Source organism: Haliotis cracherodii, unplaced genomic scaffold (assembly GCF_022045235.1).
Source record: "Haliotis cracherodii isolate W230 unplaced genomic scaffold, xgHalCrac1.p SCAF_18, whole genome shotgun sequence".
In the NCBI taxonomy this organism is placed as follows: Eukaryota; Metazoa; Mollusca; class Gastropoda; order Lepetellida; family Haliotidae; genus Haliotis; species Haliotis cracherodii.
The window spans coordinates 7377773-7393359 of NW_027266273.1; the positions used below are offsets into that span (position 1 = coordinate 7377773).

A 15587-nucleotide genomic window follows, 5' to 3' on the forward strand; every position below is an offset into this window, starting at 1 on the left:
GCTAATGCACTTAATGATAAAACTGAGGAAAACTATACTGCATTGTTATTAACTTCACAAAGCCTTTGATAATCTATGGAGACTCGGTGAACACTATGGAAAACTGCCTCAAAATTATATTAAGGTAGATTTTTGAACACTCGTAAACAACATGTATTCACAGATAAGATCATGTGTTATGGTTCATGGTAAGATATCAGATCCCTTTCGAGGTATGCTGGTGTACGACAAGGGCAACATTTATCCCTATTTCATTACTCAATTTATCTAAATGATCTTGAGACATTCCTAGATGAAGCAAAATGTAACTGCTGCCGCTCACAAGTTGATGATAATACCGTTCCTTCAACACTATGTATAATTACTGTATTAAACGGAAATTAGCTGTCAAAAGTGATAAGTATCAAATTGTGTATTTGGGTCTGGGGCTTCATTTTGTGTATGGAGAAAATGAACTTGAATTTGTTGGTGATTACAATTACATGGGAATTAAGCTCCACATAATCCAGCGTCTACTGAGTGAAATCAAAGGTTTGCGAGAAAATGAGAAAAGAAATAGAAATCTTCCACCTGGCTGTTTGTTTTCAGCATTCGATGTATTGGTTATACCAGTATTCCTATATGGCTTCGACATATGTGAATATGAAAAATCATTCAGAACTTACAAAAAACGTATGTAAGAGAATTATAAACTTCTGGAATAAATAGCAACATACTTTGTTATTATGTTTTATTATGATTAAAACATTGATGGAAATCATAACAAATAGTTAGAATATATAATTCATATATTAAACTCTTGTGATTTATGTGTTGGACAATTCTTACTCAGTCACGACTAACTGGCTCACTAACCATATTCAAAATTTTTCATTGGACCAGTTTCTCCTAGAATTGTGATGAAATATCATATATGGTCCTAACGATATTTTACAAATATCTAAGTTTATAACCTGATCTCTCCTTTGAAAAATACCTATTATATAACAAAAATACATCTACGAGTATTTATTTAAATGTGAATTCTTTGCTCTTAATATATCTATAGACATAACTGAATAGTATTATATTATAATACCCAAATGTTTACAAAACTGTTTTCCAACAACAAGACTAAACGCTTGAGAAAACATTGTAAAATTTACCAATATACTGATGCATGAGTTCTAAACCCCACCATCATGATGTTAATTTCAACATGCAATATATGAATATAATTTCTAAAATTGTTCTATGTCTATTTATCTTGTGTTGATTATATACAGTATTCTTGCATCACCGTGGGTGGGTTTGAGAAAATAAATTAGTTTGAATCTTTCACCTCTAATGCTTAACTATTACGACTGACAGACTTGTCTTGAACTGCGGTCTCACCTGAGGTTTCTGCATATCCTAGTACTGAATATGCCGTATATGATGGGGTTGGCGGCGCTGTTTAAAGGGGCTGCACTCTGTATGAATGTACTGAGGGCGTCGTTGGACGGGATGTGGCCATACAACTCCAGGATGTTGTAAACGAAGTAGGGACTCCAGCACAGAATAAACACTGAAACAGTGAGGTGAAATTGGGTTTAACGTCGCGTCCAAGATTATTCCACTGATATAGCGACGGGCATGCACGTGTGTGTGTGTGTGTATGTGTGTGTGTGTGTGTGTGTGTGTGTGTGTGTGTGTTTGTGTGTGTGCTTGTACTAGTCCGGATTGATGCCGATTTATAGTGCTAGCTCAAGTGCTGAGATACCATGCCGCAGGTTAACATGAATACCCCACTCAGACACAGTATACTGACTCCGAGCCGACCAGTCCTTGCTATAGCCCTATAATGCCGAGCGCCAGACAGGGCAACAACAAGTACCATCTTTTAACGTCTTTGGTATGACGCGGCCGGGGATCGAACCCTGGACCTTCCGCTCTCCGGGCGGACGCTCTACCACTCGACCACGGAGGCGGTCCACTGAAACAGTGAGTGAGGCAATGAGTAAGCGAGTGTGTCTTACATGGTCAATGCTAACAAAGGGTTAGTGAGTGTATTTTACATTTCCAATGTTAACAAAGAGTTAGTGAGTGTGTGTTACATTTTTAATGTTAACAAAGTGTTAGTGGATGTATATTACATTTTTGATGCTAACGAAGCGTGAGTGAGTGTGTATTACATTTCGATTGTTAACAAAAAGTGAGAGAGTGCGTATTACATTTTCAATTCTAACAACAAAGAGTTAGTGAGTGTGTGTTACACTTTCAATGTTAACAAAGAGTTAATGAGTGTGTATTACATTTCCAATTCTAACAAACAAAGTGAGTGAGTGAGTATGTTTTTTTCGCCGCTTTTAGCAATATCCCAGCAATATCACGGCGGGGGACACCAGAAATGGGCTTCACACATTTTACCCATGTCGGCATTCGCACCCGGGTCTTCGGCGTGACGAGCGAGCGCTTAAACCACTAGGCTACCCGACCGCCCCTTCTAACAACAAGAGTCAGTGAGTGTATATTACATTTTCAATGTTAACAAAGAGTAAGTGAGTGTATATTACATTTTCAATGTTAACAAAGAGTTAGTGAGTGTGTGTTACATTTTCAATGTTAGCAAAGAGTTAGTGAGTGTTTATTACATTTTCAATGTTAACAAAGAGTAAGTGAGTGTGTGTTACATTTTCAATGTTAACAAAGAGTTAGTGAGTGTGTGTTACATTTTCAATGCTAACAAAGAGTTAGTGAGTGTATATTATATTTTCAATGTTAACAAAGAGTTAGTGAGTGTATATTACATTTTCAATGTTAACAAAGAGTAAGTGAATGTATGCTGCCTTTTCAATGTTAACAAAGAGTTAGTGAGTGTGTATTACATTTTCAATGCTAACAAAGAGTTAGTGAGTGTATATTACATTTTCAATGTTAACAAAGAGTAAGTGAATGTATGTTGCCTTTTCAATGTTAACAAAGAGTCAGTGAGTGTATATTACATTTTCAATGTTAACAAAGAGTAAGTGAATGTATGTTGCCTTTTCAATGTTAACAAAGAGTTAGTGAGTGTGTATTACATTTTCAATGCTAACAAAGAGTTAGTGAGTGTATATTACATTTTCAATGTTAACAAAGAGTTAGTGAGTGTGTGTTACATTTTCAATGTTAACAAAGAGTAAGTGGATGTATGTTGCCTTTTCAATGCTAACAATGAGTTAGTGAGTGTGTATTACATTTTCAATTCTAACAACAAAGAGTTAGCTAGTGTGTATAACATTTTCAATGTTAACAAAGAGTTAGTGAGTGTATATTACATTTTCAATGCTAACAAAGAATTAGTGAGTGTGTATTACAATTTCAATTCTAACAACAAAGAGTAAGTGAGTGTGTATAACATTTTCAATGTTTACAAAGATTTAGTGAGTGTGTATTACATTTTCAATCTTTGCAAGAAGTGAGGGAGTGCGTATTGAGAGCATATATATGAACAAGTCATCCACATTCTACAATGAGCACTCTTATACTCAGCATACATTGTATAGTAAACGGTAGAAAGTATGACCCACCTATGACAATGATGAGCGTCATCTTGATAGTCCTGATCTTAGCCTGTGGGATGACGCCTCGGCCGGCATTCATCCTGTTGCACTGCAGAGTCACACGGGGGCGTTCGCTCCTGACACTTTCATCTGGAAGCGGAGTGAGTGAGTTGGGTTTAACACCGCTGAACAGTGCATCTGATGTATCACAATGTGTCAGCTTAATAAGGGGCAACACGCACAGTGACGCAGGTCGACTTTAGTGCACCAAACATACATGAAGCTGACCAATAATCACAATCGTTGCTGTACGGGATTCAGACCAAGACCCACGGATTGCGCATAGATCAACGAGCCTCCCATACACCAATATGGAAACATTGATATCAATATCAATAACAATCGGTAATCCATATACTATATTTCAAAACGCATGACAGGAGAACTGTTGTGCAGCCTCAGGCAATACATACTTGTTTTTTTATGCAGATTGTGTGAATGGCGGGTAGGGCAGGATATGCTTACCCTTTTCGCGAACACTGGTGTCCCGATTTTCAGTGGTACATTTATATAATTTTCACAGCAGTGTTGCCCTTAACGCCAAATGGAATCTGTTTCGGTGGATAATCTAGACTGGTTCTTCGCTTGCATTGGCAATATATATTTACATAATTATCAATGATATCAATGATAATGTAACGCTTGTACGATCTTACATTTGGGTTTTTGTTTCGTTGGCAAACCACTGAGCAGCACCTTAGTTATAAATTAAGTGACCCGTGAAGATCCGGGGTAGAATAGGTCTTCAGCAACCCATGCTTGTCGTAAGAGGCGACTAACGGGATCGGGTGGTCAGGCTCGCTGACTTGGTTGATACATGTTATCATATCCCAATTGCTTTGATCGATGCTCATGATGTCAACCAATGGGTTGTCTAGTCCAGATTTGATTATTTACAGACTGCCTTCATATTGCGGGAATATTGCTGAGTGCGGCGTTAAACAACAAACAAACAAACAATATCGCGCAACACATACAGTCTTTATCCGTGAGGTTCCTCTGTTCTGGAACGTCGACGCTGTCTTGACCTTTGGTCCAGATGATGAAGATGATGGCAACGTAGCATGCGGCGATGATCAGAGCAGGTAGGATGAAGGTTACTATGGCAACCAGCGTTACAAATAACTGGAACAAATATTAGTACGGTTAGAGGATTTGGGTATACACGTATATAATATGATACAAGCCTCAGGTTGTTTTCCCAGATGAACAAATAGTAACAATGAAAGTGAAATACCCTCATTACACGCCAGCGGACATTTTTAACATGACATGATGTGTGCAATTCACAGCATCGTGTACAGTGAGGGGTTAAAGGCGGTATACGGAGTTTGTTTTTCATGTACAGTAAAGTACGTTTATAACGAACACGCTTATAACGAACTGACGGATATAACGAACTGATTTTTTTGTCCCGACTATTTGCTATAGTTATGCTGTATATATGCTTATAACAAACTACGATTATAACAAACTAAAGCTTGTGGTCCCTTCGAGTTCGTTTTAACCGTAGTTTACTTTAATTGGAAATAAAAAGAACTGTTGTTAAATTTGATTATGTCTATTTAATCATCACTTATTCCCGCAACACTTTGTACAAAGTAATCTATGGTTGGACATTTTGTGTGAAGTGAAGACTTGTGTATGCAATGAATTTGCAACTACTTTCCCGCTACCGTGTTTGGAATGTAAACTTGTGGTGCATGATAGCATGTGTTGGAGTTCAAATTCACATTAGCAGAACTTCAGCCAAATCGTGACTAGAACATATTATGGCTGCTCGGACACAATTTAAAGTTGCTACATCTAAACATACATTAATTACGCGTGGCAGGTCTGCTGTCCATATATTATTTGCATCTCAAGTGGCATCATCATCCCCAACAACGTGATCAGCAGAAAGATACACGCTGTCAGATCGGGGGATGACGGGGAAATTAAAACATTATCCCTAACGAAGACTGATGACAGCGTTAGTTGTGATCAATATATACTATTCAAGGTTCAATAGGGATAGTGCTATTATTTTTATATAATGAATGTGACTGATTACTTGGAGAGATGTCAATATATCACACAATAAAATATCCCGCTTTAACGGTAACACATAAAAGTGACTATTTATTGAATGCATTTGATGTCAAATCCATTAATTGATATCTAAACATCGAATTTGAAAAATCAAATTTTTTTTATCAGTATCCCTATAAAATGTGCATATAAACAGCATATGAGGAATGTTACACACAGAAGACGTGGTCTCTCCCGATGGGATGATATGAAATGTTAACCTTCTGTTACCCTTCTAATTATTATTATTAGGGCTCCAAGCCGAAAGGCTGTAGAGCCCTATTGTAATCGTTCGATTTATTATTATTATTAGGGCTCCAAGCCGAAAGGCTGTAGAGCCCTATTGTAATCGTTCGATTTATTATTATTAGGGCTCCAAGCCGAAAGGCTGTAGAGCCCTATTGTAATCGTTCGATTTATTATTATTATTATTATTATTATTATTATTTATTATTATTATTATTTATTATTCCGCCGATTTTTGTACCTGCCCTAGCAAAATAACCACTAGCTCGATTTTGTTCAAATTTTGTGTGTGTTTGTAGACCATTGGGTACTAGTGCCCGCCAAAAAGCCAAGGCCGTAGGCCCAAAGGCCAAGGGCAGATAACTGAAAAACAAGTATTTTTTGACGATATATTTTACCCTGTTGCTCCACAACCGTTTGTCCGTTTACTTTCAAACCTTGCATGTATCTACTGCTTCAGTTGCTTGACAATTTTTGTTCTTTGACTTTGGTCATTGATCACGTGGTTTGGCAGCCATATTGGATTCAAGGTTTTGCCAGGGTTTTTTGGGCACCTGTCTTCAAATACTATCTCCTCTGAATCCACTGCATGAAATGATTTCAAACTTTCTGAGAATTGTCTCCATACAGAACACAACAAATTAGCATAGCCATTTTTCGATATCTTTTGTAGTTGCGGCCATATTGGATTTTGATTTTGATCATTTTTCTCACCGAAATTTTACTTTTAAGATCATAGCTTGTACGGTTCTTGACAGAAACTATTGAAAGTTTGCATGAAACTTTGAGACTATATGCAGCTCATTTTGTCCTTGGTTGCATACTGAAAGCACCACTGCTTGGTGTGGTATTATTCGATTTAAGTAAAAAAATCAGACTTGAGTACAAATACTGAAGGAAGCGCCTCATAAATCTACTATAAACCCCCATTCACTGGCTTTGCAGATACCCTCGCGTTCTCCACAGCCTTGTTCAATATTATGTGTACTACCCTTGACGACCAGAGTTAGAATTGGCCTTTTTCAACCTATGCTTGTCTCAAGAGGCAACTATGCTTGTCACAGGAGGCGACTAATCGGATCAGGTGGTCATACTCGCTTGATTGTTCATTTCTCAATTGCCAATTGCTAGGGTACCTTATTTTTGACGGCGTTGTTTAAAGCAAACCATTTGCGGATTAGCATATGGTCGAGGTCGGAAATTGGTTTAGTACACTCTTGGAAACTGTGGCACACGTAAATTTGGTAGCGGTAATGTCCTGCAAACCGTGACAATCTTTTGACGGAGTTGGTACAAGCAAACTATATGTGGATTCGAACATGGTCGAAGTCAAACATGGGTTAAGAACACACTGGGACACATGTGGTGATGTCTCACAAGTGGTTCATTACATTTGACGGCGTTGGTACAACCAAACCATTTTGGGATTCGAACATGGTCGAAGTCAAACATGGGTTAAGAACACACTGGGACACGTGTGGTGATGTTTCACAAGCGGTTTATTACATTTGATGGCGTTGGTACAAGCAAACCATTTTGGGATTCGAACATGGTCGAAGTCAAACATTGGGTTAAGATCACACTGGGACACGTGTGGTGATGTCTCACAAACGGTTCATTACATTTGATGGCGTTGGTACAAGCAAACCATATGCGGATTCGAACATGGTCGAAGTCAAACATGGGTTAAGAACACACTGGGACACATGTGGCGATGTCATGCAAGTGGTTCCTTACATTTGATGGCATTGGTACAAACAAACCATTTGAGGATTCGAACATGGTCGAAGTTGGAAATTGGTTAAAACATCCTGGGACACCCAGGTCAATTTAGTAGTGGTGATGTCTCACAAGAGGTTCTTTACATTTGACGTCGCTGGTACAGGTAAACCCTTTGAGGATTCGAATATATGAACGAGGTGGGGAACAGGTTTAGCACTTTATCTCAGCAATGCGACAGGAACCCGGGGCCCGGACGAACGCAGAACGCTAATCCGTTTGACTGGAGCCCAACTGACAAAGAAGTTACGGCCTGTTAAAGTGTCACCAAGCCGAAAGGCTGAAGAGTCCCAGTGTTAGCGTTTGATTTAATATTATTATTATTCCGCTGATTTTTGTACCAGAGCTAGAAAAATAACCTCTTGCTCGATTTTGTTCACATTTTGTGTGTGTATGTGGACCTTTGGGTACTAGTGCCCGCCAAAAACCCAAGGCCGTAGGCCCAAAAGCCAAGGGCAGATAACTAAAAGAACAGAATATTTTGAAGATATGTTTCGCCCTATTGCTCAGCAACCGCTTATCCGATTACTTTGAAACCTTGCATGTATCTGCTGCTTGAGCTGCTTGACATTTTTTGTTCTTTGACTTTGGTCATTGGTCACGTGGTTTGGCAGCCATTATGGATTCAAGGTTTCCGCAGTGTTTTTTTGGGTACCTGTCTTTAAACGCAAAGAACTCCGAGTCCACTGCATGAAATGCTTTCAAACTTTTTGATAATTATCTCCATACATAACACATCAAACTTTAGTAGCCGATTTTGGAATTCTTTTTTAGTTACGGCCGTATTGAATTTTGATTTTGATAATTCTTTTTCAACGAAATTTTGCTTTAAAGATCATATCTTGTAAGGTTCTCCATAGAAACTATTGCAAGTTTACATGAAGTTAGTGTGCCATATGCATCTCATTTATTGTTATTGGTTGTATGCTAAAAGTAACACCGCTTGGTGGTAATATTTGATTTATATTTGGGACACCCCTGGAACACGCCAATTTCTTAGCGGCCATTTCTGGTGACTATCTTTTGACAGAGTTGGCACAAGCCAACCTTTTATGGATTCGAACATGTTCGAGGTCGGAAATGGTTTTAGAACAGACCTGGACACCCTGGAACACGCCATTTTCCTTGCGACGATACCCTGCAAGTGGTGCCTACATTTGATGGATTTGGTTCAAGGAAACCCTTTGAGGATTCGAACATGGACGTTTGGGCACAGTGTTTCTTGGAGCCCGCCATTGCTGCTTGCAGCTTTAATTATTATTATTATTATTATTATTATTTATTATTATTATTATTTATTATTCCGCCGATTTTTGTACCTGCCCTAGCAAAATAACCACTACCTCGATTTTGTTCAAATTTTGTGTGTGTTTGGAGACCATTGGGTACTAGTGCCCGCCAGAAAGCCAAGGCCGTAGGCCCAAAGGCCAAGGGCAGATAACTGAAAAACAAGTATTTTTTGACGATATATTTTGCCCTGTTGCTCCACAACCGTTTGTCCGTTTACTTTCAAACCTTGCATGTATCTACTGCTTCAGTTGCTTGATAATTTTTGTTCTTTGACTTTGGTCATTGATCACGTGGTTTGGCAGCCATATTGGATTCAAGGTTTTGCCAGGGTTTTTTGGGCACCTGTCTTCAAATACTATCTCCTCTGAATCCACTGCATGAAATGATTTCAAACTTTCTGAGAATTGTCTCCATACAGAACACAACAAATTAGCATAGCCATTTTTCGATATCTTTTGTAGTTGCGGCCATATTTGATTTTGATTTTGATCATTTTTTTCACCGAAATTTTACTTTTAAGATCATAGCTTGTAAGGTTCTTGACAGAAACTATTGAAAGTTTGCATGAAACTTTGAGACTATATGCAGCTCATTTGGTCCTGGGTTGCATACTGAAAGCACCACTGCTTGGTGTGGTATTATTCGATTTAAGTAAAAAAATCAGACTTGAGTACAAATACTGAAGGAAGCGCCTCATAAATCTACTATAAACCCCCATTCACTGGCCTAGCAGATACCCTCGCGTTCTCCACAGCCTTGTTCAATATTATGTGTACTACCCTTGACGACCCTTGACGAATTGGCCTTTTTCAACCTATGCTTGTCTCAAGAGGCAACTATGCTTGTCACAGGAGGCGACTAATCGAATCGGGTGGTCTGACTCGCTTCAGACTTGATTCTTCATTTCTCAATTGCCAATTGCTACGGTACCTTATTTTTGACAGCGTTGTTTAAAGCAAACCATTTGCGGATTAGGATATGGTCGAGGTCGGAAATTGGTTTAGTACACTCTGGGAAACTGTGGCACTCGTAAATTTGGTAGCGGCAATGTCCTGCAAACCGTGACTATCTTTTGACGGAGTTGGTACAAGCAAACTATATGCGGATTCGAACATGGTCGAAATCAAACATGGGTTAAGAACACACTGGGACACATGTGGTGATGTCTCACAAGCGGTTCATTACATTTGACGGCGTTGGTACAACCAAACCATTTGGGGATTCGAACATGGTCAAGGTCAAACATGGGTTAAGAACACACTGGGACACGTGTCGTGATGTCTCACAAGCGGTTCATTACATTTGATGGCGTTGGTACAAGCAAACCATATGCGGATTCGAACATGGTCGAAGTCAAACATGGGTTAAGAACACACTGGGACACGTGTGGTGATGTCTCACAAGCGGTTTATTACATTTGACGGCATTGGTACAAGCAAACCATATGCGGATTCGAACATGGTCGAAGTCAAACATGGGTTAAGAACACACTGGGACACATGTGGCGATGTCATGCAAGTGGTTCCTTACATTTGATGGCATTGGTACAAACAAACCATTTGAGGATTCGAACATGGTCGAAGTTGGAAATTGGTTAAAACATCCTGGGACACCCAGGTCAATTTAGTAGTGGTGATGTCTCACAAGAGGTTCTTTACATTTGACGGCGTTGGTACAGGTAACCCTTTGAGGATTCGAAAATATGAACGAGGTGGGGAACAGGTTTAGCACTTTATCTCAGCAATGCGACAGGAACCCGGGGCCCGGACGAACGCAGAACGCTAAGCCGTTTGACAGGAGCCCAACTGACAAAGAAGTTACGGCCTGTTAAAGTGTCACCAAGCCGAAAGGCTGAAGAGTCCCAGTGTTAGCGTTTGATTTAATACTATTATTATTCCGCTGATTTTTGTACCAGAGCTAGAAAAATAACCACTTGCTCGATTTTGTTCACATTTGGTGTGTGTATGTGGACCGTTGGGTACTAGTGCCCTCCAAAAATCCAAGGCCATAGGCCCAAAAGCCAAGGGCAGATAACTAAAAGAACAGAATATTTTGAAGATATGTTTCGCCCTATTGCTCAGCAACCGCTTATCCGATTACTTTGAAACCTTGCATGTATCTGATGCTTGAGCTGCTTGACATTTTTTGTTCTTTGACTTTGGTCATTGGTCACGTGGTTTGGCAGCCATTATGGATTCAAGGTTTCCACAGTGTTTTTTTGGGTACCTGTCTTTAAACGCAAAGAACTCCGCGTCCACTGCATGAAATGCTTTCAAACTTTTTGATAATTATCTCCATACATAACACATCTAGCTTTAGTAGCCGATTTTGGAATTCTTTTTTAGTTACGGCCGTATTGAATTTTGATTTTGATCATTTTTTTCAACGAAATTTTGCTTTAGAGATCATATCTTGTAAGGTTCTCCACAGAAACTATTGCAAGTTTACATGAAGTTAGTGTGCCATATGCATCTCATTTATTGTCATTGGTTGTATGCTAAAAGTAACACCGCTTGGTGGTAATATTTGATTTATATTTGGGACACCCCTGGAACACGCCAATTTCGTAGCGGCGATTTCCGGTGACTATCTTTTGACAGAGTTGGCACAAGCCAACCTTTTATGGATTCGAACATGTTCGAGGTCGGAAATGGTTTCAGAACAGACCTGGACACCCTGGCACACGCCATTTTCCTTGCGACGATACCCTGCAAGTGGTGCCTACATTTGACGGATTTGGTTCAAGGAAACCCTTTGAGGATTCGAACATGGACGTTTGGGCACAGTGTTTCTTGGAGCCCGCCATTGCTGCTTGCAGCTTTAATTATCATTATTATTATTATTATTTATTATTATTATTATTTATTATTCCGCCGATTTTTGTACCTGCCCTAGCAAAATAACCACTAGCTCGATTTTGTTCAAATTTTGTGTGTGTTTGTAGACCATTGGGTACTAGTGCCCGCCAAACAGCCAAGGCTGTAGGCCCAAAGGCCAAGGGCAACTAACTGAAAAACAAGTATTTTTTGACGATATACTTTGCCCTGTTGCTCCACAACCGTTTGTCCGTTTACTTTCAAACCTTGCATGTATCTACTGCTTTTGTTGCTTGATAATTTTTGTTCTTTGACTTTGGTCATTGATCACGTGGTTTGGCAGCCATATTGGATTCAAGGATTTGCCAGGGTTTTTTGGGCACCTGTCTTCAAATACTATCTCCTCTGAATCCACTGCATGAAATGATTTCAAACTTTCTGAGAATTGTCTCCATACAGAACACAACAAATTAGCATAGCCATTTTTCGATATCTTTTGTAGTTGCGGCCATATTGGATTTTGATTTTGATCATTTTTTTCACCGAAATTTTACTTTTAAGATCATAGCTTGTAAGGTTCTTAACAGAAACTATTGAAAGTTTGCATAAAACTTTGAGACTATATGCAGCTCATTTTGTCCTGGGTTGCACACTGAAAGCACCACTGCTTGGTGTGGTATTATTCGATTTAAGTAAAAAAATCAGACTTGAGTACAAATACTGAAGGAAGCGCCTCATAAATCTACTATAAACCCCCATTCACTGGCCTAGCAGATACCCTCGCGTTCTCCACAGCCTTGTTCAATATTATGTGTACTACCCTTGACGACCAGAGTTAGAATTGGCCTTTTTCAACCGATGCTTTTCTCAAGAGGCAACTATGCTTGTCACAGGAGGCGACTAATCGGATCGGGTGGTCAGACTCGCTTCAGACTTGATTCTTCATTTCTCAATTGCCAATTGCTACGGTACCTTATTTTTGACAGCGTCGTTTAAAGCAAACCATTTGCGGATTAGGATATGGCCGAGGTCGGAAATTGGTTTAGTACACTCTGGGAAACTGTGGCACACGTAAATTTGGTAGCGGTAATGTCCTGCAAACCGTGACTATCTTTTGACGGAGTTGGTACAAGCAAACTATATGCGGATTCGAACATGGTCGAAGTCAAACATGGTTTAAGAACACACTGGGACACATATGGTGATGTGTCACAAGCAGTTCATTACATTTGATGGCGTTGGTACAACCAAACCATTTGGGGATTCGAACATGGTCGAGGTCAAACATGGGTTAGGAACACACTGGGACACGTGTGATGATGTCTCACAAGCGGTTTATTACATTTGATGGCGTTGGTACAAGCAAACCATATGCGGATTCGAACATGGTCGAAGTCAAACATGGGTTAAGAACACACTGGGACACGTGTGGTGATGTCTCACAAGCGGTTTATTACATTTGATGGCGTTGGTACAAGCAAACCATATGCGGATTCGAACATGGTCGAAGTCAAACATGGGTTAAGATCACACTGGGACACGTGTGGTGATGTCTCACAAAGCGTTCCTTACATTTGATGGCGTTGGTACAAGCAAACCATTTTGGGATTCGAACATGGTCGAAGTCAAACATGGGTTAAGAACACACTGGGACACATGTGGCGATGTCATGCAAGTGGTTCCTTACATTTGATGGCATTGGCACAAACAAACCAATTGAGGATTCGAACATGGTCGAAGTTGGAAATTGGTTGAAACATCCTGGGACACCCAGATACATTTTTGTAGTGGTGATGTCTCACAGGTAAACCCTTTGAGGATTCGAATATATGAACGAGGTAGGGAACAGGTTTAGCACTCTATCTCAGCAATGCGACAGGAACCCGGGGCCCGGACGAACGCAGAACGCTAATCCGTTTGACTGGAGCCCAACTGACAAAGAAGTTACGGCCTGTTAAAAGAGTCACCAAGCCGAAAGGCTGAAGAGTCCCAGAGTGTTAGCGTTTGATTTAATATTATTATTATTCCGCTGATTTTTGTACCAGAGCTAGAAAAATAACCACTGGCTCGATTTTGTTCACATTTTGTGTGTGTATGTGTACCATTGGGTACTAGTGCCCTCCAAAAACCCAAGGCCGTAGGCCCAAAAGCCAAGGGCAGATAACTAAAAGAACAGAATATTTTGAAGATATGTTTCGCCCTATTGCTCAGCAACCGCGTATCTGATTACTTTGAAACCTTGCATGTATCTGCTGCTTGAGCTGCTTGACATTTTTTGTTCTTTGACTTTGGTCATTGGTCACGTGGTTTGGCAGCCATTATGGATTCAAGGTTTCCATAGTGTTTTTTTGGGTACCTGTCTTTAAACGCAAAGAGTCCACTGCATGAAATGCTTTCAAACTTTTTGATAATTATCTCCATACATAACACATCAAACTTTAGGAGCCGATTTTTGAATTCTTTTTTAGTTACGGCCGTATTGAATTTTGATTTTGGTCATTTTTTTCAACGAAATTTTGCTTTAAAGATCATATCTTGTCAGGTTCTCCTCAGAAACTATTGCAAGTTTACATGAAGTTAGTGTGCCATATGCATCTCATTTATTGTTATTGGTTGTATGCTAAAAGTAACACCGCATGGTGGTAATATTTGATTTATATTTGGGACACCCCTGGAACACGCCAATTTCGTAGCGGCGATTTCCGGTGACTATCTTTTGACAGAGTTGGTACAAGCCAACCTTTTATGGATTCGAACATGTTCGAGGTCGGAAATGGGTTTAGAACAGACCTGGACACCCTGGCACACGCCATTTTCCTTGCGACGATACCCTGCAAGTGGTGCCTACATTTGATGGATTTGGTTCAAGGAAACCCTTTGAGGATTCGAACATGGACGTTTGGGCACAGTGTTTCTTGGAGCCCGCCATTGCTGCTTGCAGCTTTAATTATTATTATTATTATTATTATTATTATTATTATTATTTACAGATTAAAATAAACAATGCAGCAAAGAGGGTTTGGGTGATCCTGGCACAGATAGGATGGTTAGGCTCATCATCAGCTCAGGCCCCTTGCCCCTCTACACGCAGCCCAGACAGCGAATGGGACTTCCCCCAGGAAGCGCTGCCTAGTCAAACCCACCCAGAACTTTTCGGAGAATGTGAAGACTCTCCAACACTGTAGCCTTCTGCATTACCCAGATTATCAGAAGGGCTTATTCCTGGTAGCAAACCCGGGTACTCTCCCAATGTCAGTCAACAGATTGGGAGGTACCAAACCTAAGGCACCGAGAACAATAGGGAGTCGGACAACTTGGTACTTGGGATGCAAGCGTGACATTTCGAAAGCGAGGTTTGCATATCCTGAATGTTGTCAATCACATTAGTGTCAAAAGGGACAGAAAATTCAATGATATAAATGATTTTATTGGATTTATAAGAAAGGACAAGGTCAGGTTTGTTGGCCTGGATAGGTCTGAGGCTGTAAATGGGCATGTTCCAAAGAATTTTGTATATATTATTTTACATGACGCCCTCTATATATTCCAGGTTGTACCATGGGTGGTCCATTTGATGCAAAATCACACACTGACAGATTATTATTATTATTATTATTATCATTATTATTATCATCATGATAATTATTATTATTATTATTATTACCTGCCAATGCCAGAAGAGCGGGAAATCCAGCCAGCATTGCTTTTTGTGTTCCTTGACTTCTTCATAGTAGATGAATATTGTTGGGAGAGCGAACAGAAGACTCAATAACCATGCCATGGAAACTAACATGCGTGCTTGATAGGCTGAAATGTACAAGTG

At 39.8% G+C, this 15587-nt stretch overlaps 1 protein-coding gene across 1 annotated transcript in view; it reads right to left on the minus strand.

Annotated features, from left to right (window-relative positions):
• LOC139465214 (cardioacceleratory peptide receptor-like) overlaps nucleotides 1-15587 on the minus strand; it is a 108435-nt gene that overhangs the window by 10666 nt on the left and 82182 nt on the right. Inside the window, exons 5-8 of the mRNA XM_071246880.1 lie at nucleotides 15429-15571; nucleotides 4541-4688; nucleotides 3531-3653; nucleotides 1375-1546 (exon numbers count right to left, since the gene is read on the minus strand). Of these exons, the coding sequence (XP_071102981.1) occupies nucleotides 1375-1546; nucleotides 3531-3653; nucleotides 4541-4688; nucleotides 15429-15571 (586 nt within the window). The remainder of the gene's footprint in view (nucleotides 1-1374; nucleotides 1547-3530; nucleotides 3654-4540; nucleotides 4689-15428; nucleotides 15572-15587) is intronic.